General features: G+C 58.2%; 1 protein-coding gene across 8 annotated transcripts in view; it reads right to left on the minus strand.

Moving 5' to 3' along the window:
* RAP1GAP2 (RAP1 GTPase activating protein 2) overlaps positions 1 to 24,540 on the minus strand; it is a 52,679-nt gene that overhangs the window by 24,811 nt on the left and 3,328 nt on the right. For 4 of the 8 annotated variants that reach the window (XM_083875202.1, XM_083875205.1, XM_083875201.1 and 1 more), the window contains exons 1-2: positions 15,798 to 15,885; positions 14,853 to 14,888 (exon numbers count right to left, since the gene is read on the minus strand). In XM_083875202.1, coding sequence (XP_083731328.1) covers positions 14,853 to 14,888; positions 15,798 to 15,883 — 122 coding nt within the window. In that variant the 5' untranslated portion in view covers positions 15,884 to 15,885. Of the gene's footprint in view, positions 1 to 9,670; positions 9,749 to 14,852; positions 14,889 to 15,797; positions 15,886 to 18,313; positions 19,024 to 24,540 lie in introns of those variants that run through there. The other 4 variants (XM_083875204.1, XM_083875203.1, XM_083875208.1 and 1 more) reach the window with 3 other exon arrangements.

The following is a 24,540-nucleotide window of genomic DNA, read 5'->3' on the forward strand; positions in this document are numbered from 1 at the left end:
ACTCCCCGGGAATGTTCAGCATCACTGAAATCCTGCTCTCCACAGCCCCAGCTGTCCAAGGCAGAGTCCCTGTGCCAGCAGCACTGGGAAATGGGGTACAGACCCTGCAGCCCACAGCTGAGGGCAGACAAGATCAGAGTCGCCTCACTCTGATTTTACATGCTTATAGATTAGGGAGTGGGAGAATATTTTACAACAACTATTCCAAATAATCTATTCTTCATTCATTCCAGTTTGGTACAACATCACAAACTGAACCAAGAAACAAAACAAAACAAAACAAAACAAAACAAAAAAAAAAAAAAAAAAAAAAAAAAAAAAAAAAAAAAAAAAAAAAAACCACCACCTCAGTGTGCAGCAGTGCCCGTGTCTCTTCCCCCCTGACCCAGAGGCACACACTCTGTGAGGTTCGGCTGCGTATTCCTGACTATTTTTAACACTGAAGTTGCCGGAGCAGCAGAGCCCTGGGGGCGAAACCTCCGTGCCGGGGGAGCCCGCAGGATCAGCGCGGGGTCAGCCCTGGGGCCGAGAGCGGCTCCGGAGCGGGGCGGGGGGAGAGATTCCGGCTCGGACAGCGCTGGGAACGGGCCTTTTCCTCCGGCACAAAGTTGAGCACCAAGTGCAGCCCGTGGTTTGGGCGATGAAAGATGAAACCGTTTGTCAGCTGTTCCCGGCGCGGCGGGACAAAGCTGCGGGGCCGGGCCGGGCTCTGCCCGCCCGGGAGGGGCCCGGGGACCGCGGGGGTCCCGCCGGGTCTGCCACAGCAGCGGTACCGGGGCTCACCGGCTCACCGGCTCACCTGGGCGGGAGGGCGGCCCCTGCACACACCGGGACCGGCACCGACACCGGGACCGACACCGGCACTGATACAGGCACCGACACCGGGACCGACACCGGCACTGATACCGGCACTGACACCGGCACTGATACAGGCACTGATACCGGCACTGACAGCGGCCCCGGCCCCGGCCCGGAGCGCTGGCGGTTATTGCGGTGTCGCGCTCCCGCCGCCCGCCCCGCGCGGCTCACGGTTATCCCAGTACCGGTCCCGGTCCCGCTCCGGCTCCGGCGCCCGCCCCGCGCGGGTCCCGGTTACCCCGGTTATCCCGGTTATCCCGGTTATCCCGGTTATCCCGGTTACCCCGGTTATCCCGGTTACCCCGGTTACCCCGGTTATCCCGGATCTCCATCCCCCGCCCCGCAGTCCCCCCCGCAGCCCCGGCGGGTCCCGAGCGCTCCCCGCGGCGTCACCTCCTCTCGCTGCTCTGCCGGGAGCGGTGCAGGAGCCCGATCAGCACCACGGCCGCCCGCACCCCCGCGCGCCGGGCCCGCGTCCTGCCGCCCGCGCGGGACATCGCGGCCCCCGCGACCCCTGGAGCCCCTGCGGGCCCTGCCGGGAGACAGAGCGACCGGCAGAGCGACAGAGCGACCGAGAGACCGAGCGACCGAGCGGCGGCACCGGCGGGGGCGGCGGCGCGTCCACGGCCGCGACCGCCCCCGCCCCGCGCCGCCGGGAACGAGCCCAGGGACGGGAACGAGCCGGGAACGGGAACGAGCCGGGAACGGGAGCGAGCGCGGGGACGGGAACGAGCGCGGGGACGGGAGCGAGCCGGGAACGGGAGCGAGCGCGGGGCCGGGAACGAGCGCGGGGACGGGAACGAGCGCGGGGACGGGAACGAGCCCAGGGACGGGAGCGAGCCGGGAACGGGAGCGAGCCGGGAACGGGAACGAGCGCGGGGACGGGAACGAGCGCGGGGACGGGAACGAGCCCGGGGACGGGAACGAGCGCGGGGACGGGAACGAGCGCGGGGACGGTGACGGAGCCCCGCGGGAGCGCCCGAGGGATGGCACCAGCTCTGCCCCGCTGCCCCTCGGGCCGGGGGCTGGGTGTGTCCGCAGACCCCCGGACAGCCCCGGGCCGGCTCCGCGGGCGGAGCTCTGAGCGCGTCACCGGCCCGGGACCGGCACAGCCCCGGGTCATCCCGGCCAGGAGATTGTCCCGGCACAGCCCCCGGTCACCCCGCACGGAGATTTCCCCGGGCTCCGCCAGGGGCGAGGTGCCAGCACAGCCCCTTCATCCCCCCAGAGGGAGGACCCGCTCCTGCCCCACAGGCGGTTCCTCACCGCAGCAAAGCCCCCCAGGACCTCCCAGCCGGTCCCAGCCGGGCTCTGCCACCCCCTGCAAGGGCCGAGCATCCCTCCCCTGAGCCCAGGCTGCAGCAGCCCCCAGCCTGTCCCTCGCACCCGGAGCTGGCACACAGCTCCCTCCAGGAAAATAATTCTTTTTTTCTTTTTTCTTTTTTTTTTTTTTTTATAAAGTAAACTGTAAATTATCTACTTCTCACCTCAGCACCTTTCCCTGGAAATCCTTGTTGCCGTGGTGATAAAACACCCAGGTCCCTCTGCCCCCTTTATCTCACCATTCTCTTCTGCCGGTTTAATTCTCACAGGAATTAGACACGGGACAAGCTGCAGCACTTTGAGCAAGTTCCTAGTCTGAGGGATGAAAGCAGCATCCCTGCTGCCAGGTGTGGGATCAGACAGGACAACATCCCTCCAGCACAGCACAGGGCACAGCACAGCACAGCACAGGACAGCACAGCACAGGGCACAGCACAGCACAGCACAGCACAGCACAGGACAGCACAGCACAGGGCACAGCACAGCACAGGGCACAGCACAGGACAGGGCACAGCACAGGGCACAGCACAGGACAGCACAGCACAGCACAGCACAGCACAGCACAGGGCACAGCACAGCACAGGGCACAGCACAGGGCACAGCACAGCACAGCACAGCACAGGGCACAGCACAGGGCACAGCACAGCACAGCACAGCACAGGGCACAGCACAGGGCACAGCACAGCACAGCACAGGACAGCACAGCACAGGGCACAGCACAGCACAGCACAGCACAGGGCACAGCACAGGACAGCACAGCACAGGACAGCACAGGGCACAGCACAGCACAGGGCACAGCACAGGGCACAGCACAGCACAGGGCACAGCACAGGGCACAGCACAGCACAGGACAGGGCACAGCACAGGGCACAGCACAGCACAGGGCACAGCACAGGGCACAGCACAGCACAGGGCACAGCACAGCACAGCACAGGGCACAGCACAGGGCACAGCACCTGCCCAGAGCCTGCTGGGTCTCACAGCCCCGCAGCCATCAGGAACAGTCCAGACAACCCTCCTGCACCCGGCCCAGGCCACTGCCCAGGTGGGTTTAGCTGGCCCGGCCTCAGGGCAGGGAGGGCAGCACCTCCCTGGCAAAGGGACACAGACACAGAGCCCCTGGGACAGCTGCTCCAGGTGCCACAGCCAGCTCAGGGCTTTGGGGGGACCCTGACACAAACAGGGGTCTGTTGGGGGGCACACACAGGCTGCAGGCAGCCACATCCACCATCCATTCAGGCAGGACCTGAACAGTTCCTAGGGAAGAGATGGTGAGAAAGCCCCCTGCTCCCCACCCAGAGAGCGAGAGCCCAGCACGGAACAGGAGCTGCCTGGGAACCCCCAGCTGGGGCAGTCAATCATTAACAATGCGTGGGGCTCCCCTGGCAAAGCCTGTAATAAATGTGTTTGCTCAGGAGAAACAGCTTGCAGAGGCCACAGAGCACATCTGGCAGGGAGCAGCCGCTCTCATCCTGCCTGCCACACTCCTGCTTCACCCACCTCCCCTGCCCGTCACCCCCTTGTCTCCCAGCCTTGAGGAGATCAACACAACCTCAGTTCTGGCCTCCTCTGTCTAAACACTTCAGCAGAATCTCTAATCATTTGGCTTCTTTAAATACAACAACAACAAAACCCCTATCATTGCCGTACTCTCTTTCTGTATCCCACTGTAAGTCAGATAAAAACAGGAGTGATGTTATTTTTATCAACACTCAACATGAATTCACCCCAGATGAACCAGACAGCGTTTCAGTGTCACCACAGCACCCATCCCGTGCACATGGAGCACTCCAGAGAGTCCAGACCCAAACTTAAACCCAAGAACAGTATTTTTGTATTATTTTGTATTATTTTGTATTATTTCATCAGATCTCGTTATCCCTGGGGGGACTGAGGCAGCAGCAGTTCCAGCAGACAAGTGTTGAGGTACCCACTCCCCCACAGGAAAAAGTCCAACTCCTTCTCCAAATTTTCCAAAGTCCATTTCTGTCTCGTCACAACAACATCAGGTGATGCCAAACTCTGAATGGTGGTGAGAGAATGTGAGTAGGTGAGAGGAATGAATCTTGCTAAACCTGGGTGCTGCCTCCTCTGCCAAGCTTTTCAATACAGTTTTTGGTGGATCAACAGATCTTTTCCTGCAGAAAATACCTGTCTGCTTTCCTTCAAGCTGAAGCTATCAGTCTAACAAATTTCTCAGGCACAGGGAAAAAAAAAAAAAAAAAAAAAAATTAGATCCTGTTTCTGTGCCAAATTACACCAATTCTCAAATTAGTTTCCAGTTAATGGAGGGGGAGGGAGGTTAATTTTAAATCTTTTAGCTCTCACATTAAACAGGCAGATTCAAATTTCATTGAGTCTCCCTCTCTGGAGACATTTTCCACATCTCCCCTCCCCTTTTGCAGACAAGTTAAGTATTAATCTCCTCTTGGTTTATGCTGAAGTGGCTTTGTATTGATTTTTTAAGATGTTTAATTCTCTTCTATTTGGAAATAGACAAACTTTGAGCAGAAACTCAGTCGTGTTCCCTCTCCAACCAAACATGGCTCAGCCCACAATGGAAGTAATTGCTTCTGGACCCATTGCAGCTGATTTTTAATTTATAGGCTGAGGGCAGGATAATAGATGGTGGGGGGCTGGGGTGGGCTGGGGGCTGTGGGTTCCTGGGAGGGCTGGGTGCTCACACAGGTCAAAGGAACCAGGACCTCCTGCTCCTCAGGACATCACCTCTGGCTGTGAGAGACCCTGCAGAACCTGCCCTGCATTTCTCAGGTTCTGCCATCTGGCAGCCTCTCCAGGAGGGACCAGGGCAGGATGTCAGGGATCCTGGGAAGGCACACAAGGTGGCAGGGCTGGTGCAGCTGAAAGTTCCTGCCCTGCCTGTCTTCCCCATGCCTCACCCCCTCCAGCTCCATCCAAGCTCCTGTTCCTGCAGGGAGGCCACCAAAGCTTCCATCACCTTCCTGAATGTTTGCAACAGGGACCCCCTGTCAGGGCCAGCACCCCCAGAGGATCTCCAGATGTCCCAGAGGACATCTCCCAAGACAGAACCCTGCAGTTGAAGAGACTCCAAGTCTCCATCCTTCCTTTAAAACATCAGCGTCACCCCTTCAGTCACTGAACTGTCTCCAGGGTAAGCAGCTGCCCTGGTTTTATGAAGAAATAAATATCTCTTGAAAAATGCCCTGACATTTTCTTCAGAAAAAGCAGTTTGGCAGCAAACTTGGAAGCCTGAGGGGCTGGAGGGAGTGCAGGACAGGCCAGGACAATTACACGCCGTGATTAACACATCACCTGGCAGCCCTCTGGACCCTGCTGAGAAAGGGAGATATGAAAACACCAGAACAAGACTGAGCCTTTATCCCCAGAAGTACTGAATCCGCTGTGAATAAATGACACTATTAATATTATTATGAAGCCATTAATTTATGTAATAACTTTGGCTTTTGTATAGAAGCTGCTGTGAGATGAAACCCCCCATAGGTGAGCAGCCCATCAATCTTCCTTTGACACCTGCAGGGGCCTTTCCACCTGCAGAGACCCAGCCCCACACTCACACCTGAGCCACAGCCACAGCTCGGGTGACTCAGGGCTTCTCCAGCCAGAGCCACGGTGCTGCCTCATCAGACAGAGCAGGACACGTCCCTGTCGCCCTCTGTGCCTCCCTGGGCAGGAGATATTTCTGGTTCTCTCTCTCACGAGGGGCAGTGCCAGAAATACACGAGCTATGCCAGGCATTTGCCACAGCCAGCCCCACCCTGGGGCACCGTGCCTGAGCCCAGAGATCTGCCTGGAACCCTTCCCCACCCCTTGGGACCCCACAGGCACTCACCCAGAGCCCCCCTGGGCACTGCCTCCCACCTGAGCAGGGAACCTGCAGTGCCCAGGTGGGAGAGCAGAGATGGGGCAGCTGCGCCAGCCCCGAGCACTGGGAGCCAGAGAGGAACAAAAGGAGACAATGCAACACGGCCCGAAACCCAAAAATAGCAACTGTTTCCCTGCAAAGGAGCAGCCACATCCCGATTTCCCTGGCATGGCAGAAATGGATTTGGGAGCTTGCAAAGGAGGGAGAAAGCGATTATAGTGTTCCAATCGGTGCTGCAGGAGGAGGATAAGAGGGCACCCACTTTTAGAGAAGTATCACAAGAAAATAGAGCTTTAGATTACATTACATCCAGCCCCAAGTAATCTGATTAGAAATTTCTTTTATGGCTTCAGTTAGAAGGACATGAAGGAAATCCCAGGAAAGCACAGAGCCAGCAGTTCCATGGAGGCAAGGAGAGACAGAGCACCACGAGCTTATCTCCCCAGAAATGCCACCAGCCACCCCAACACCAGGTCTGAGAGATTGGATGGATGTGTGCCAAGGCACGGGGCAGCCCCAGCTCCCACCCCACAGGTTGGCAAGGCCCCCCTGCACAGCAGTGCCCCAGCCCTGGCAGCTCCCTGTGCCCTGGCCTGTGGCTCCTGTACAGAGGAGCAGGGGTGAAGTGCAAGAAAGGAGAAATTTACCTGCTGAGCTCAAGGAGGAGCACACAGGCAGTGAGCCTGCCCTGTCCAGAGCCCATCCCTGTGACAAGGGCAGTCAAGCATTGACCTTCTGCCTTGCCTGTGGCCAAGCAGGGTCCACGAGTGCTCACCTCCCCAGCACAATTTCCAGCCCTCCCAAGGAGCAGGCAGGAACAGAGGTCAAAGCCACCATGAAAGAACAAAAATGAAAGAACTCTTGCTGCAGAAAGCAGCTGAGGTCAGCTGGGTCTTGTCACCCTCCCCTGGGCAGGGGGATGCTGAGGAGCACAGCTAAGGAAGGTGCTGGGAACACCCCAGGCTGCCCCTGCTCAAGGGCACAAAGGCTCCAGAGCACCCCAATGAAACAGCTCCTGTGTGACAGACACACTGAACCAAACCACCTCCAAAGGGGCAAGACCTGAGCCACAGCCAGGCCAAGAACTTCAAGAAAGCCACCCAAGAGCATCAGTGCCAGGGGCCTGGAACACTGACCGTGCCACCAACACATGAATGCACGAGTGGGTGGCTTTCCAGGACTCATTTATCAAGGAACAAAGCAAGCTGTGGGTACAAGGAGTCTCTCGTACACCTCTCCCAGCCATTGTGTGCCATGTGGCGATGAGCCAAACTCTGTCCTGTAATTGAGACAGCCCAACTGAGTCACCCCTGGGGTCTTCCTGCCCAGCAGCCTGGCTGTGTGATGGCAACTGGGGGCTGCATCAGCTGCAGCACGGTTGATACAGGACGAGGTAGTCATGGCCACGACAGCAGCACAATTACATGGAAATTGTATTCCTGATAATTTGGGGTATTTCTCCCCGTGAACACAGGCCTCCTGAAGAGATGAGCTCCAAGATTTCAGCGTCCAATTAAATTAGATCAAATCAGCAGAGGAAATTAGTCTTTACAGCATGAGCAGATCCTCTGAATTTTGCTAGCAAATCAGTGAGCTAAATGTCACCGTTCATCAGTACCATCACTAATAAAGCCAGATTTGGGATGCACAGCTGCTAACGTGTGCCACTGGCCCAACACTTCAGCACCACCAGCACCCTGCTCAGCCCCTGGCCTGGCTCTGCCTCCCATACAGAGCAAAGACCATCCCTGGAGCCACTCTGCCGATCAATCACCACTGGGATCCAGCTGGAAGCTCAGGATCAGGCCCAAACTTTAACCTCAGTGGAGCAATGCCCTTCCCGAGGATGCTGCAAGGGATGTGGGAGGAGGAGGTGGCAGCAAGGGGGTCACAGAGCAGGTCCCAGTGCCACAGGGGGTGGCAGCAGGAGCAGCAGCACCCAGGCCCCAGTGACTCCTCTGGAGATGACACCAGCTCAATTACCCGCCTCCCTCACACACCTTGTTTGATGTGAAAGCATTAAAAGACATATAATTTGTGGAGCTAAAACACAGGTATTATCTCTGACACATCCATACTACAGGGAACGTTCTGAAGTCAATCACATCCTGGGTTTTTTTGCTGCTTCACAGATTTTTTCCTTGCCTCTTGCTCCAAATAAGAAAAGATGGAAAATGAAGCCGTTTTTAGCTGCAGAGCCACCATCCTCCTCCTCAAATCACCTCGCACTTTGCAACCTCATCAACGACCGGGAACAAGAGAGCCAGATCATCTTATCAGGGCTTTGGAAAGTGGACTCTGCATTCTCAACTAGAAAGGATTAACACCGTATTGTTGTAGGAAAAAGGAGCTGTCACAGTCCCTGGTGTGACACCAGTAACATTTGAGAGGAACGAGACAGGACAGTGCCTGAAAGGACTGACCTTTGAGACTTCACAGAGACTCAGAATATAGCTCTGACCTATTCAAGTACCTGTCAAGCCTCTACACATCTCTTCTGGGTGGGAGCCTGAGATGAGCCATGTTTTCACAACAGGCTTTGGAAGATGTGAGGTCCTTGGATACGGTATGGGTCACTGAGAGCATCACAAGCCCCACTGGAAATGAAACAGCAGAGATGGAGAGGGCCATTTCCAGTCCAGGACCAGGGCCCTGCCAGCACCAGGCCATTCCATGGCACAGGAACACCACTGGGTGCCAGTGGCTGCCCATCCCTGCCCGACCCTGGGTTTGCTGGCGCCAGGGCACCAGGACACCGGGACACCAGGGCCCTGCCAGCTCGCAGGGAAAGCGACAGCCGGCGGGAGCGGTACAGTAATTAACAAAATTATCATCAGGAACAAACCGCAGGCTTTGGCACAACGCCTGCACTGCCACGCCAGCGCTGCCTACCCTGCTCTGGGCTCCTTGGCTTGGCAGAGATGGGGCTCCCCAAATCACACCCACCTTGGCAGGGAGAGGGCACGTAGCCACAGCCAAGGGGAGGCCAGTGGGCACATCAAGTGGGGCAAGAGCCCCTGGAAATCCTGCCTGGGTGACTTCAGTGACTCCTGCAGACAAGGAGGGAACCCAGAGGCAGATGGTGCCTCAATCCCCAGGGCCATGATGGCTCCCTCCACCCGTCACGACAATATTTGCTCTCAGAAGGTGCCTGTTCTCCCAGCAGCCGCCCTCCGACTGCAAACAACTCCCCAGCCTAACGGGCTATAAATATGGCAGGAGGAAAAACCAGCACAGTTTATTAGTTCTGAGACAGAGCTAAAAATAGACCCACGTGGGGCTGCTCCGTCCTCTGGGCAGATGTAATTGTGGATAATCTAGCTTTAAATACGGGAAGGCTGTCTGACAGCAACAACAACATTTTAACATATGGACGGGGCGGCACTCACGGGAAGGCGCCGCCGCGCCAACGTCACCATGGAGTGGAGTCTGCTCCTCCAGATCCCAACCCACCTCCCCTGCCCCATGGCTGGGCTTGCTGCAGGAACAACCCCTCACACAGACCCAAATATCTACACCAGGCCACTGAGGGAAAGCACAGAGTCAAATACCAAGGGGGAGCACCAGTGGAGCTGTGCCAGTACCCATTCCCCCAGCCTGAAATTTTATATAGCTAAGGCTTACCAGATTAAATGGCTGAAACAGTCCAAGTCCTCAGAGCAGACAGCACCCTCCTCCTCCTCCTCCTGTGAAAACTTCCTCTGCCCCAGCCGGCTGTGAGACGAGCTGAGGGGATGCTGTGTGGTGCAGGGCTGGGTGTGGGCAGGCAGCCAGGGCGATAACTGCCCTTCAACGAAGAGGGAAGCGCTCCCGCCTGCCTGCCTGAGATAGCAGGGAGACGTTGGGACTGGCTGGATTTGGTAAATCTCCTTGGGCCAATGAGGAAGGACAGACCACGGCCCTGCCACCAGCCCAGCAAGCATCTCCAGCAGCTGAGGGCGTGCAGGGACAGCAGCAGCCACCACCCACGGCAGCAGCAGAGACCTGTCACCACCCTGGGGACACACCTGCAGCTCCCTGGAACTACAACAGGCTTCATCCCAGCAGGAACCCAGCACAAGACCTGCTGCCAGCACAAGGACTCATTTTGCCTGGCATGCCATGCCCAGCCCTGCACTCTGCTGGGTGCACAAGTAACACACTGATCCAGCACTGACCCATTGAGAGACTCAACCTGGCCTCATCCTGCCCCTCCAGCCCAGCACTGGTTTAAACTGAGTTTAAAGTTCTCTGCAAGTCCAGGGGATTCCTTGCAGCCTGGGCCTGTGTCCTGGTTTAGGAGTCAACCCAGAACACCCTGCACCCTCAGCCCTTCCCCAGGCACTCTGGCAGAAGGGGGTCACTGCCAGGCTCCAGAGCTGGGACATCCATCCATCCATGTCCCTGGTGGGGGTCACTGCTGGGTTTACACTGGGCTGGCTCCACGCCTGGCAGCAATGGAGAGGAGCAGTTCCAGAGCGATGGAGATAGGAATTCTCCCTGTGTGCTGCAGCTGGCTGCTGTGCAGTAGTTCCGACAGCATTTCCTTTGCATGTGCTTCTCCGGCTAAATATAATTGCAAAACATACATTTACATGCAATTATCCATTTATGAAGTGCTAATAAGTCAAAGGAATTTACTTAGATGCAATCTGCTCACCAGACCTTGTCCTCACAGGACCCAAGCACAAACCTCCAAGATCAGTGCCACAGTCAGTGCAGCCACCTCCGAGTCACTAAATCATTCCCACGTCTTCCCATTAGCTCAGTTCCAGCCCATCAAGCATTAAAGAGCCTCAAGCCTGGACAGCTCTTTTTACAAAGGTCGAGTAAATCTTTCATCTCTTCCCACCTTCATCCTGCTGCTGCCATCGGCAGAGGAGCATCACATGCTCTTTCATGTGAGTTCTGACTGCACACTCCCTGACTCCCAGGAAATGCTGTACATGGCTCCTCCACTCCACAGAGACAGGATTATTTTCGTGCTATTTTTGCTTTATAAGGCTAAAAGAAGAGGTGATTCTGCCTGAAGGAGGGGATTTTTTTACAGATTTTTTTCTGTTTAACAGTCTGTGGTTTCTCAGCACACCCCGTCAATACCAATGAGAAATAACCAGGGCACAAAGGCTGAGGAGCTGTCAGCAGGCAAAGGGCTGGTGAACCCCCATAAAACATCACTCTACCAGTTTGTATTTGTTCCACAGAGGAGGAGGAAGAGCCCCACGAGCCCCCATCCCACTTTTCCACCTCCAACATCCCCAATACAAGGACTTTACAAGGCCAAGGGGGCTCAAGGGTCTGTGCCTGCATTCTTGGGGACCCCTGCACTTGCTGGGCTGCTGTGAGAGGCAGACAAACCCACCTGGCTGCCTCACCTGGCCAGAGCTGCTGTTTGACATGCAAAGATCCTTTGCAGGCTGATGTTTCCCCTCAGGGTGACCTTCCCACTTGGGAAGCAGCTTAGCTGCCATCTGGCTCAGGCCTTCCCTCCCAGCAGCACAACCTGACCTCAGACACCCCGTGTCTGACTAGGGCTGCATGGGGCCCTGCCCCCAGGGGAACCACGGGGACCTCACGACCCTGGGGACACTTCCAGCTCCCTACAGAGACTTCATGTGGCACAAGAAAACACCAACACCCAGCAAGGCTGGGGAGCTGCTTCTGGACACGATTCCCCTTCGCCAGCTGCTCCAAGTGCTTTCCCCTGAAGTGGGTAAGGAATAAAAAAAATGTAACAGGAAAGTAGGGATGATGCTGGAATTGGTCCAACTCAAACCCCAGGGTCTGCACTTACTGCCCAAGGGTCTCAGTCTCTATCCCACAGCTCCCTGGGCTGGCCCCAGTCCCAGCAGCTCTCAACAGCCCCAGCCCTGAGCACAGCAGCACCAGTGCCTGCTTCCCCCCTCTGGGATGTGCACCCCAAAAACAGTGAGCAGAGTCTCCCCAAGCCCTCTCCCAGACTCCTCATCCCCCACAGGCTGCCTTTGGGCAGGAGCATTTCTCAGCTCCCCGTGGCAGCCGGAGCTTCCTCCTGCCTCAGGACAGTGGGTTCCAGAGCCAGGGCTGGCCTGTGGCCAGGACACTCAGACCCGAGGGGTGGGACAGGGCACAGCAGCTCCTGGCTGGGTGTCACCGCTCTCAGATTCCTGTGCCCGGCAGGCACGGGCATGGCACAGCTCCTTGGGGCATGGCACAGCTCCTTGGGGCATGGCACAGCTCCCATGGCACAGCTCCCTGGGGCACGGCACAGCTCCCATGGCACAGCTCCCTGGGGCACGGCACAGCTCCCATGGCACAGCTCCCTGGGGCACGGCACAGCTCCCATGGCACAGCTCCTTGGGGCACGGCACAGCTCCCTGGGGTATAGCACAGCTCCCATGGCACAGCTCCCTGGGGCACGGCACAGCTCCCTGGGGCACGGCACAGCTCCCCAGGGCATGGCAAAGCTCCCTGGGGTATGGCATAGCTCCCCGGGGCTCGGCACAGCTCCCATGGCACAGCTCCCCGGGGTATAGCACAGCTCCCTTGGGCACAGCCAGCCCCAAACTCCCCAGAGCTCCCCGGGTGTCTCACTGGGGCCAGGCTGTGTGGCTGTTCAGCAGCAGCTCCCCGGGAATGCCCCAGCCCCGGGCAAACCCTTCTCTCCCCACCTGCAGCCCCGGGGCCTTTGCCAGCCGGGGGGGTGAGCCCAGCCCTGCCCGCGGTGCCGAGACCCCCCATCCCTCCCCTCTCCCGGCCCTCCCGCCCCGCAGAGCCTCATCCTCCTCTCCAGTCCCTCGGACACATCCCTGGTTTCCATAGGAACCGAGGAAACACGAACTGAAGAAGAAAACGCAGAGACACAGGCAGAGGGAGAGCTGAGAGACAGGCAGAGGGAGAGCTGAGAGACAGGCAGAGGGAGAGCTGCCTTGGTGCCCCAGTGCCACCTGCGGGGGTGAGTTTATCCTGACCCGTGTGGGCGAGTTTATCCCTCTGGGGACAGGCAGGGCTTGTCCTCCTCCATCAGCGCTCCCGCTGCTCTGTCCCTCCAAACCCCGGCTCCAGGGGCCTCCCGGGTCCTGCAATTCAGGTTTGGTGTCCGCAGCACCGCGAGGCTCCCTGGGGTGCTCCAGGGCCTGCGGAAAGCAGCTCCCATTTTCGGTAAAGCTCATACAGGGAAAGAAAACCTCCGGTGCCTGGTGCCTCTGTGCCGCGGGTTAAACCAGGACACTCCCACAGAGGCTGCAGCAATAACAAGAGGGCGCTAAAAACCCGAAAGTTCGCGTTTATAATGTTTTTATAATTTTAAAAGCTTTTTACAAACACAAAACGCATTTGGGCCGAGCCCTAATTACAGAAGCATTTAATAAAGCGGCCTACCCACAGACCAGAAGCACCGCGGGGTTGGGGAAGCGTTGGATGCCAACAGCAGTGGATGTTCATAAAAACTGCCCTTCCTTTGGCCAGGGCAGGAAAAGGGGAGACAGAGAGAGGAACGTGGCCGGCCCAGCCCCTCACCTGCCCAGGCACCGGCACAGCGTTCCAGGCACGGCATTACCTGCCGGGCACGGCGGAGACTGCAGGGTCCAGGGGGTTTCTGCTGCTGCAACAGCCTTAGGAAAAAACAATCAGGGCAGAGTGTAGAGTACAAGGAGCAGCTCAGTCCTTCTCAGCTTGGCGGGGAAAGGAAAGTCTGCAGAGAGTTCCCTCCGCTCCCCAAAGTGATAAACATTGACTCCTCATCATTTCAGCACAACCCGAGCCGTGAGCGCGGCCCCAGCGGTTCTGCCGGGCCGTTTACAGGGGGCATTTCCCGGCTGGTTCAGGCAGCAGCTCCCCCGGGCTTTCCGGATACTTTTCCATTAATGAATAATTTGCAGGATGATTATAGAGGGAAACCGCATGAGCCATCACCCTGTGCACTGCCTGGGGCCCAGGGGAGGCCCGGCCAGAGCATTTCTTATCGGCACGGGCTGGAGCTGATAGCGCTGGAGCTGCTCGCTGTGGGGAACCCCGAGCCGGGAGATTGTCCGGAATTCAGGAGAGGGGAGGATGCACCGCATGGGAGGGCAGGGAGCAGCGCCCAGGATGTGCAGCCAGGAGGACAAAGCTGGTGGGAACAGGGGGCAGCTCCCAGACAGCCACGAGCAGAAAATCATCGGTGCCACCACTGCCAGACCTTCATCTCCTTCTTCCTCCCCATCGGCCGAGGATATTTCCCAGCGGGCATGGTGACCCACACAGCTCACCCCATCACAGCACGGGACAGGAGCTGGCCCAGCAGCCACCCTGCCAGAGCCACACAGCCCACACCACCCACCGGTGCCCAGCAAGTCTGGGGCAAATCCAAGATGGACCCACCAAGGGATGGACACTCCTGGAGCCCAGTAACAACTCCACCCCTTCCAGAGCAGTGCCCAGAGCCCCTCAGCAGCACAGGAGAGGAGCTGGTGACAGGTGCCCACTGCTCCACCTCACCAAAAAACAAAACACAGAAGCTCCAGAGTTGACTGGATTCACGCCCAGAAGCTCAGTGCCAGCCTGAGCTGCTGATTCCCAGCCCCACGAGCCCCGAGGCAGAGCTGGTGCCCTGTGAGCTGCCCCTGCACACCTCAGCCCACCCATCTCACACTGATCACATCACCGTGTTTGCTGCCAGCCCCCAGTGCCTGATTCACTCCAGGCTGTCAGGAGAACAGACTGTGGGACACGCACATGTCCTGGAGTGGGCGGGCATGGCTGGACTCCACTGCACCAGCTGGAGCCCAGCTCCCAGAAAAGCATCCCCCACACTCCCAGCACCACACATCCCACTGAAATCACTGCGAGAGGAGAGCCAGGTACTCACTTGATCTTCAGGCTGGCCAGCATTGTCTTGTCGATCCTGGGGAGAGAGCAGAGAGGGTGTTACTGCAGGCACAGGGGCTCCAGATGTCGCTGGGAGGGGGTTGGGTGCTGGGGGCTGCTGCCAAACACGACCTCAGCGCATCCTTTGGGGTGCCAGCGCTCCGGCTGACACGATGATCACCACAGAGAGGCTTCATTGGAAAACAAAATCTACCAAGATTTAACCCAAAATGAAGCCTGGCAGCAAGAAAGAAAGAAAAAATCCCCCGAGTTTTTTCTTGGTGCAAAATTGCTGCCTCCCAGTCTGGAATGCCAGAGGTGAGCTGGGCAGCAGAGTGCATCCATCACCTGTGTCCCAGCTCTCCCCAAAGCACAGCTGCCACAAACCACAGATTCACAGATAAGGGACCTGTGACAGCCCTGGAGGGCTGGGAAGATCCCACCAAACCCCACACACTGCAACCTGGCCCCGGGCAGACAAAACACAGAGCAGCCCCAGCTGGCTCGTGTGGGACTGGGAGCCCCAGTTGCTCCACTCATTTCCCTGGCGCTGAGTAATGAGTGCTCATCTCCTCAGAATCATGGTGGTTACAGTCATATTAATATTAATTAATGAAAATCATAATAATGTCTCAAAATGCGAAACAATGTCTTTTGGCAGGCACTGACAATGTTCTGTTATCTGCCACACGGAGTCAGTTCCACATCTCAAAAAAAGACTGAGCAGCAAAATAACACCCCCAACACCCTCTTGTTTTGCACTGTGGCCGCAGAGGACACGGCACGGCCACAGAAATGCAGCTTCCCCCACTCGCAGCTTTACCTTCTCCACCCACAGGCTGGGCTCCACTCTGAGGAGGGGCTGCACCCATGGGTGGCACAGGGGTCCCCAGCACTCTGTGCCACGGGCTGAGCCTGGCAGGCATCGAGGCACAGGTTCCATTACCTTTCCCAGGGTCTCTCTTGCAGCAGCCTCGCCCTCATAAAACCCCACAGCCACAGCAGCTCCGTTCCAGGCATCTCCCCAAACATCAGCTCCCATGCTGTGCTCTGGAGAGCCGGCACGCTGCTGCTCCTAAAAATAGATCTAGGGCACCTGCTATTGTGACTTAATACCTCAGAAGCCTGCCCAGACCTTGTTGATCATTAAATCATGTTGAACAGGAGAGCAGGCTGGGGAGCAGGGCTGCTTCCAAGCTCAGTGGCAGAGGCAAAGCAGCTCAGGGACAGTGGGTGGCTGGGGCAGCTCCCATGGGACCTGTCCCTGAGTGGGAACTGCACAAGTGGCTCCCTCTGGAACCACGGGAAGGAAAAACGGTTGTTGTTATTTGGCTTCTTAAGAGTGAGAAGGGGAGAAAAAGAAACAACAACAACCGAAAGAAAAGAAAAAAGAACCAGAAACAAAACCACAGGAAATGAACTCCCATGTCTGGGAAACCGCAGTTGCAGTGTGACTGTGAGAGCCGTTTGTCTGCCCTGCCCTGCCCTGCTCCAAAGGCAGCAGAATGAAACTCCCACAGCCCTGGGGCTCCCCGGCCTGGGCAGCACCAGCCCCGGGGGCAGCACCCACATGGCTTTGCACATCCCTGCAGCCAAACTGGGGCACCACATCTGCCCCCCAGGACGGGCACGCTGCTCCGGGACCTCGCCGGCAGCTGATGCAGCTGGTGGAGAGGAAAAAAATAGCAACTTCCATCCCAGCAGAGGCTGAAAATAGCGAGTGCAGCCACAGCAGGAGGTGGCTGGGTGTGCCCCGGCATCTCACACGCCGGGCCACAGGAAGGGTGGGACCGTGAGAAGATGTAGGTGCAGGTACGGGGCTGCGGCAGGTCCCTTCTTTTCCAGTTCACGCCCAGGGCAGGGCTCTCCGGGCCGCTCCAGGGCTTTCCAGGCAAGTGTCTTCCCCAGGGGCCGGGGAAAGTGCACTGACCCCTTTGGGAGCCCCACCCCACAGCTCAGGGAGGATGGGGCTTCCCCTGCAGCTCTCACCGTGCAGAGACTGGTGTGGTGTCTAAGGAAAGCCCATGACTCCTTTCCCCAGCCCAAACTGCAACAGTGCGCAACCCCCAAGAGCCACCACAGCCCCCAAGAGCCAGTGCAACCCCCAAGAGCCAGTGCAGCCCTCAAGAGCCACCACAGCCCCCAAGGGCCAGTGCAGCCCCCAAGAGCCAGTGCAGCCCCCACCAGCCAGTGCAGACCCCGTTTTCCTGAGTGACTTTCCAGCTCGTGGTTTTCTTTCCCCTGCAACTGCCAAAGCACAGCAAGAAAAAACCACAGCAAGGCCCAGCTGGCCCCGAGCACCCTGCCAAGGAGGGTCATGGCTCTGCTCCACCACAGCAGGAAGCCCTGGGCAGTTACAGCCCCAGAGCCCCTCTCACAACAGCAGCCTGGGGCAGGGCTGCCCCAGAGCTGCGATTTGGCCACCACCAAAAGAGCCCAAATATCACAAAACTCATTTGTACCGAAGCCTGTCCAAGCGCTCCCTTCCCCTCTGTGTGTAAAGAAAGCACAGCCCAGCCCAGGCAGCTCTCTTGGCCTCAGCCAGGCGTGAGCTCCATCCCAGGGGACCCCAAAGCCGAAAGCCTCTGTGCACCAGCTGCCCTCACAGCCCTCACAGTTACTCAGCATTTCCCCAGCTGGTCTCTGGCTGCTCCATTCCACACCACATTCCCCTACACTGCCCCTGCAGCCCCTGCAGGACGGGGGCACAGAGCAGCCTTTTGCCCCAAACACCATCACAATTACAGACTTAGAACAGGCACAGAACACCTCGGAGAGGAGACCTGGAGAGAGGGCAGGAGGAGAACAGAAGGTGTGGTCTCCTTAAGCTGTTTCCCTGGAGATCAACACCTCTCAGAAAAAAAGAGACAGGAATAACAGTCCCGCTGAATTTGGGGTGCAGGCAGCAGCCCTGCTGCTCTGCTGAGGACAGGCAAGGCTGGGATGACTCATGGAGGTGCCAGCGGCGCTGGGAACCTGCCCTGGAGCAGGAGGGAGCTTGGTGCACAGCCCAGGGTGCCCAAGGTGGCCGTGAGCATCCCTGTCTGAGCACAGGAGGAGCAGGGAAAGCAGGAGAGAAAGGTGCAGGGCAGACACTCCTGCCGTGCCCACAGGAGCCCTCAGGAGGTCACAGGGGCCCTCAGGGGGGTCACAGGAGCCCTCGGGGAGGTCACAGGAGCCCTCGGGGAGGTCCCCCCGCTGCCCATCAGAGCTGGGCAGGTTTTGCTGGGCTGAAGCTGTGCCAGGCGGGCACAGGGGCAATGAGGTCCCTCCCGTGGCCCGCGCTGGCAGGGAAGGGAAGGACCCTGCACGGAATCGCTGCTCTGCAGCCGCCGGGGGAAAGGAGAGCTCCTCTCTCGGCTCCCGGCAGCGCGGCAGGGCCCGGGGAGGGAAGGGGAAGGGGAAGGGGAAGGGGAAGGGGAAGGGGAAGGGGAAGGGGAAGGGGAAGGGGAAGGCACCCACCAGCCGTAGCCGCCGAAGGAGACGCTGCGCTTCCTCTGGAACATGTTGGTGCTGCCGGGGCGCTGCGGCCACGGGGACAGCGGGGACAGCAGTGACGGGACAGTGATGGCACAGCGGTGATGGCACAGCGGTGAAGGGACAGCAGAGATGGCACAGCAGTGACAGGACAGCAGAGATGGCACAGCGGGGATGGCACAGCGGTGACAGGACAGCAGAGATGGCACACCAGAGATGGCACAGCGGTGACAGGACCCCGGAGCCGTGCAGGCACGGCCGGAGCGGCGCTTCCTGCCGGGGCCAGGGCGGGGGGACCCCAGCGGTCCCGTCCGGCCGCCCCCAGCGCGGCAGCGCTGCACAGGCGCACACACAAACGCCACCAAAAAAAAAAAAAAAAAAAAAAAAAAAAAAAAAAAAAAAAAAAGTCATTTCCTTTTTTTTTTCTTTCGCGGCCGCAGGCTTTTCGCAACCTCACGCTGCAAATATCGTATTTCTCCTAATGGCAGGACCACCGGCGGGGCCGTGTCGCCCCCAAACGTCGCCCCCGGGGGCGCCCCAGGCACCGAGCCCCCATCCAGGGGGTCACCGGGGCCAGCCTGGGGCCGCCTCTCCCTCTGTGCCCCGAAATGTCAGCGCTGCAGCCACAGCACCAGGCTGGCTCTGGGCAGGGGAACCTCCACTCGCCCTCCTGTGCCCTCGGGAATATCCCTCTAAAGGCATCAAACCTCAGGAACCAAAACCCCATCATTGCATCTCTCACGGCAAACAGGTGCCTCCATCCCAGAGCCCAGCAAGGCACCCCCCAGTAGCCCCCATGTGGCACACGGGCATCCTCTGGTTCCCCAGCAGCTCTGGCAGGCTGGAGTGGCACCTGCAGCCTGACCACCGCCCAAACCCCCGTCCTTTAACAGCCAGGCTTCAGACATCCCATGGGAATGGAAATGCTGACATCTAGCTGGGTGTGAGCTCCCATCCATCACGAATCCCAGGAAAAGAGATGCTGTTCCCTGCACCACGCTCTGGGCATTGCAGGGCACAGCAGAGCCCGGGGATGAGCCTGGCTGCAGGGGTGGGCGTGTGCCCAGGGGCTGTACCTGGTGCCCAGGGGCTGTACCCGGTGCCCAGAGGCTGTACCTGGTGCCCAGGGGCTGTACCCGGTGCCCAGAGGCTGTACCTGGTGCCCAGGGGCTGTACCCGGTGCCCAGGGGCTGTACCCGGTGCCCAGAGGCTGTACCCGGTGCCCAGAGGCTGTACCTGGTGCCCAGGGGCTGTACCCGGTGCCCAGGGGCTGCACCTGGTGCCCAGGGGCTGTACCCGGTGCCCAGGGGCTGTACCTGGTGCCCAGGGGCTGCACCTGGTGCCCAGGGGCTGTACCTGGTGCCCAGGTGTCCTCACACCTTTCACCTCCCCAAACCAACCACCTGCACCCACCCAGAGCTGGGCTACACCAGGGGATCACCCTCTGCCAGTCCAGGGGAGGAGGAAAGGTGGGAACTCTGAGCCCCTGGGCAGGGGAGAGGCAGGGGGAGCTGGGCTGTGCCAGGGCACAGCACAACACCAGGGCAGAGCTGTGCCCCAGGATGGGATGAGCTGCTCAGCCAGAATCCTCTGCCGTGCCCAGGGGATCCAGGAGCCCAGAGCCACTGCAGCCCCGAGGCCAGAAAGAGCCTCTGACTGCCCAAGGTCCAACCAGATCACTCACCTTCCACCCCACTGATCCAAGCCTGGTGCAGGCTCACAGCATTCCCATCCCCTGGCACTCCACGCAGTGCTGGCCCCTGGGCAGAGGCAGCTCTAGCCCAGTGTTCTCATCCAAGCACCAAAAAGCTTTAAATTGAGAGACATTTGAGTTCTGTCTGATGTGTGAAAGAAAGGGGTGGAGGGAGAGAGGGTATAAGGAGCTGGAGACAGAAATCACTCAACTCCAGGGAAAGAACTTGGACTGAAATCCAGCTATTTCAACTCCTACTTCTCTGCCCACAGCCTTAAAGAGATGAAACTATGGAAATTCTTTGAATTTTAGAGCTCTTCTTAAGGACATTATTTTTAAAAAATCCCAAACCCATGCTGCAGGCTTTGAAGCCATAATTCAGGTACTAGAAAATATCTGGAGCAGTCGTTTGCTTGCAGCACGTTTGTTCCTGGCCTGTGTGATCTGTGTCAAAGCTCTGCATCAACAGCAGTGTGACGTTTTCCTCTCGCTTCATCTTCCCCCAGGTCATGTCTTCCTCACACTCCTCCCAGCTGATTTCTGCCCGGCTCTGCCTCTAAACTGCTCACAATTAACATGTCTGAAAATAAAAGCTCTGGGTATAGCCAGGCACGCTGAAATGAGACCCAGCAGAGCCCTGCGTGCAGAGTGTGGGATAGTGACAGTGGCTGTGGGAAGTTCTGACCTCAGCTGGCACCACACCAGGAGAGCCCCGGGGAGGTGCCCAGCCTTAGACCTGTCCCCCTGCAGCACCATCCACTGCATCCTGTGTGCTGCTTCAGCCCTGTGTGAACTGCCAGAGGTGGGATGGGAGCAGGAAGGGTGCCATGGGAGCAGGAAGGGTGACAGGGGAGCAGGAGGGGTGACAGGGGAGCAGGAGGGGTGACAGGGGAGCAGGAAGGGTGCCATGGGAGCAGGAGGGGTGACAGGGGAGCAGGAGGGGTGACAGGGGAGCAGGAGGGGTGACAGGGGAGCAGGAGGGGTGACAGGGGAGCAGGAAGGGTGACAGGGGAGCAGGAGGGGTGCCATGGGAGCAGGAAGGGTGCCATGGGAGCAGGAGGGGTGCCATGGGAGCAGGAGGGGTGACAGGGGAGCAGGAGGGGTGACAGGGGAGCAGGAGGGGTGACAGGGGAGCAGGAGGGGTGACAGGGGAGCAGGAGGGGTGACAGGGGAGCAGGAAGGGTGCCATGGGAGCAGGAGGGGTGACAGGGGAGCAGGAGGGGTGACAGGGGAGCAGGAGGGGTGACAGGGGAGCAGGAGGGGTGACAGGGGAGCAGGAAGGGTGCCAGGGGAGCAGGAAGGGTGCCATGGGAGCAGGAAGGGTGACAGGGGAGCAGGAAAGGTGACAGAGACACACACAGCAGGGCAGGACCTGACTCCCCTTTGCCAGGAGGTCGCCTCAGTCAGTAGGTCACAATCACTCCCACAACTCTTCCTCGTCACATGCCAAAGCACAGAGAGACCCCACACCTGCCCCAGGATGTCACAGCACGAGAGGGCAGGCCCCTGGGATGGCCATAGGGAAACATCTCCATTTCCTGCTGTCCAGGAGGGTGAGGGGCAGCCCCTGCACAAGCCCACCCTGCTCCAGCACTGGGAATACCCCGGCTGGCAGTGCTGGAAGTGGAGCTCTTCCTGCTGGCAGCCCCCCAGGGCCGCATCAGCCACCACAGACCCGGGTGACAAACTGCATTTGAACCAGGCAAAGGTTAAAAATGTACCAGGGACCCAAGCTCAGCTGCCCCAGGCCACCAGCCTCCCTCAGTCCTGGGTACCACACACTGCCTGCTCAGCACCGTCTCACCCGCAGGGGCGTGCCTCCAGAAATAGTCTCAGCAATGACATTTTCTCACTTCCCCTCTTCCCCCCGAGGTATTTCACACAGGCTCAAAAACAAAAAGGAAAAATTCTTCCTCCTTTCAGAGCAGGAACAGGCAAAATCATAACCGAGCAGCCAAAATTAGGGAACAAAACCCTGGGGGAGGACGACTCCTCAGTACCATCTGCACCAGGCTAAATTAACATCTCCCAGGGGCCTCTGCCAGAACCAAGATCCCATTGCTCCAGCCCAACCTGGTGAGCAGTCCCTGCCCACTGGGAACAGTGCCACACTGCTGGTGGCACCTCAGAGCAGGACTGTGCCCAGCAAGGGCAGCGTAATTCTTCCCTTTCTTACTGGGGTAAGAGACTGATTGCATCATTAGTGCTTTAATATTGCCTGCGGCACTCTGAGGGCATCCAGCTTCCTATTATGAGTCTAAAGAAGGTTGTGGGCACCCAGAAATATTAGATTTTTGTCCTGACAGGAAGAACATGCCGTGCACATCACCAGCTTGACCTACAGAGCAAAGGAAAACAGTGTCCAAATTACCTCTGACTCAGTTCATGGAATATTTTAAACACTATTTTTTTTCCCCTTTATGGTACTGCTGAAGTGAAAAGAGAAACTTGATGTCTCAAATGCAGCTTCCCACAAAGCCCAGCTTGCTCTCAGGGGTGGCTTTTCACTGCTCCACAGCTTCAGAGCAGAAGGAGTGAGAGGCCACCGGGCTGGGGACAGGAGGCCGTGTGTCACCCAGGAGGAAGGAGAACTTCAGACAAAGGACAGGAAAGCCAGAGACCTCCCCGAGCCCAACGCTGTGCACAGCTCAGGATGCAAACCACCCTCCAGCTCCTCTTCCACCTTCCTGAGAAACCTTTGGTGGCTCGTGGACTCACCCCTGTGTCCAAAGTGACCTGACCACTCCTGCTCATTTCTGTGGAAATGGCTGAAAAACAGACCCTGGAGGAAGCCACGCTGTGACCTGCAAAGCATCACTCCTCGGGCAGCTGGCACAGAGGGATGCTCACACCCAGGTGGGGCAGCACCAGCTTTCCCAGCAGCCCAGGGACTGCCCAGCAGAGCAGAGAAACCCAGGAAACCAACAGGTGCTGGCTGACAACCAGGTGCCTGTGCCCCCCAAAGCTGGTCTCTCCCACCATCACAGGAACCAGCTCTTTGCTGCAGAGGACACAAATCACGTCTCATCACAGCCCTGTATGCAGGAACTCATCACACTGGCCTCTCAGGCTCCCTGAATTCTTCTCAGTCCACTGTGAATTTGATGCACAGAGTCTCTTGTTTTCTCAAGTCCGTCCATTTTAGAGCCCTGCCTTGCTAGCAAGGGCATGAAATTCCTCTCTCGTGTAAAGGCATGAAAAGGCTCTCTCCAGGAAAAGCCTGTTCCAGCACACAGATTTTCTGTGCCTGTTTCCTCCACCTCTTCCAACCACCCCTTCCCATGGCAGTGGAGCCTGAGGGAGGACCCTTCAGGGGAGCAGCAGAGGCTCACATCCTCCTGCACTCTGCCTGCCCAGGAGCCAGCAGGAAGGTTGCTCTGTGCATCCAGACAATGCTCACCTTGCACAGGATGCTCCACAGACAGGGCAGGCACCTCTGGCCCCACCGTGCTCCCCTCTGTGCCTGCTGCAGCCAGACCTCCCTGCTGCAGCCAGACAGACACCCCTGCTGCAGCCCGACACCCCTGCTGCGGCCAGACACCCCTGCTGCGGCCAGACACCCCTGCTGCAGCCAGACAGACACCCCTGCTGCAGCCAGACAGACACCCCTGCTGCAGCCACACACCCCTGCTGCAGCCAGACAAGGAGCTGCCATGCCAGCACCAGGTCCCTGGGCACTGTCACCATGGCTACCTGCACATCCCCTGCACATCCCACACTCCGTGGAGGAGCAGCAGCTCACTGCTCGCCTGCCCAGGCAGAGCAGGGGCTGGTGGAGAGAGGATGCATCGGGACAAACCTCCCACAGAAACCTGTTCCCAGTGGCAGGCTGGCAGCTGCTCCAGGAACCAGAGAGCTTCTGGCCCAATTCGCACAACAAACACGGAGCAGGGGGGAGGCTGCAGCCAATGAAGAAATTGTGGAGAGACAGAAAAAGAACAGCTTAAACTGAAAACCAGGGCTGGGAAAACGTGGGGGCGGGATGAAAGCCTGGGAATGAGAGAGACCTGAACATGCTTTGGCTGGAAATTAGGAGGTTTCTAATCCTCAATACAATCAATCTCTGGAACAGTTTCCTAATAACAGAAATAAAAGAAAAGAAAAACAAACAACACTACCCTGACTGAGACTCAGAAGGTTTGTGAAGATGTTACACAAGATGGTGAAGTCTAGTGGGAGGTGTCCCTGTCCATAGGAGGGGGTTTGGAGCTGGATGACCTTTACAGCCCCTTCAACCCAGACCATTCTGTGATTCCATGATCCTGTGCTCCCTGCAGCAGCAGGGCTCACTGGCCCAGCCCGTGTCCTGGCCCTTCCCCTGACAGGGGCTGTTCCCTGAGGCTCCCTGCCCTGCACTCCGGCCTCGGCAGCAGACAGGAATTGTCTGCCCAAGGCTGGGCTGTGCTGGCACAAGGTCAGGCCTCAGCAGCCAGGGCTCAGCTTTGAGGCCAAACCCGTGCATGGGCACTCTGAACGTGTCAAACGAGGCACACGGGGCTTGGACTCGAGCTTTTCCAAA

Source organism: Zosterops lateralis (genome assembly GCF_965231275.1).
Source record: "Zosterops lateralis genome assembly, chromosome: 19".
Classification (NCBI taxonomy): Eukaryota; Metazoa; Chordata; class Aves; order Passeriformes; family Zosteropidae; genus Zosterops; species Zosterops lateralis.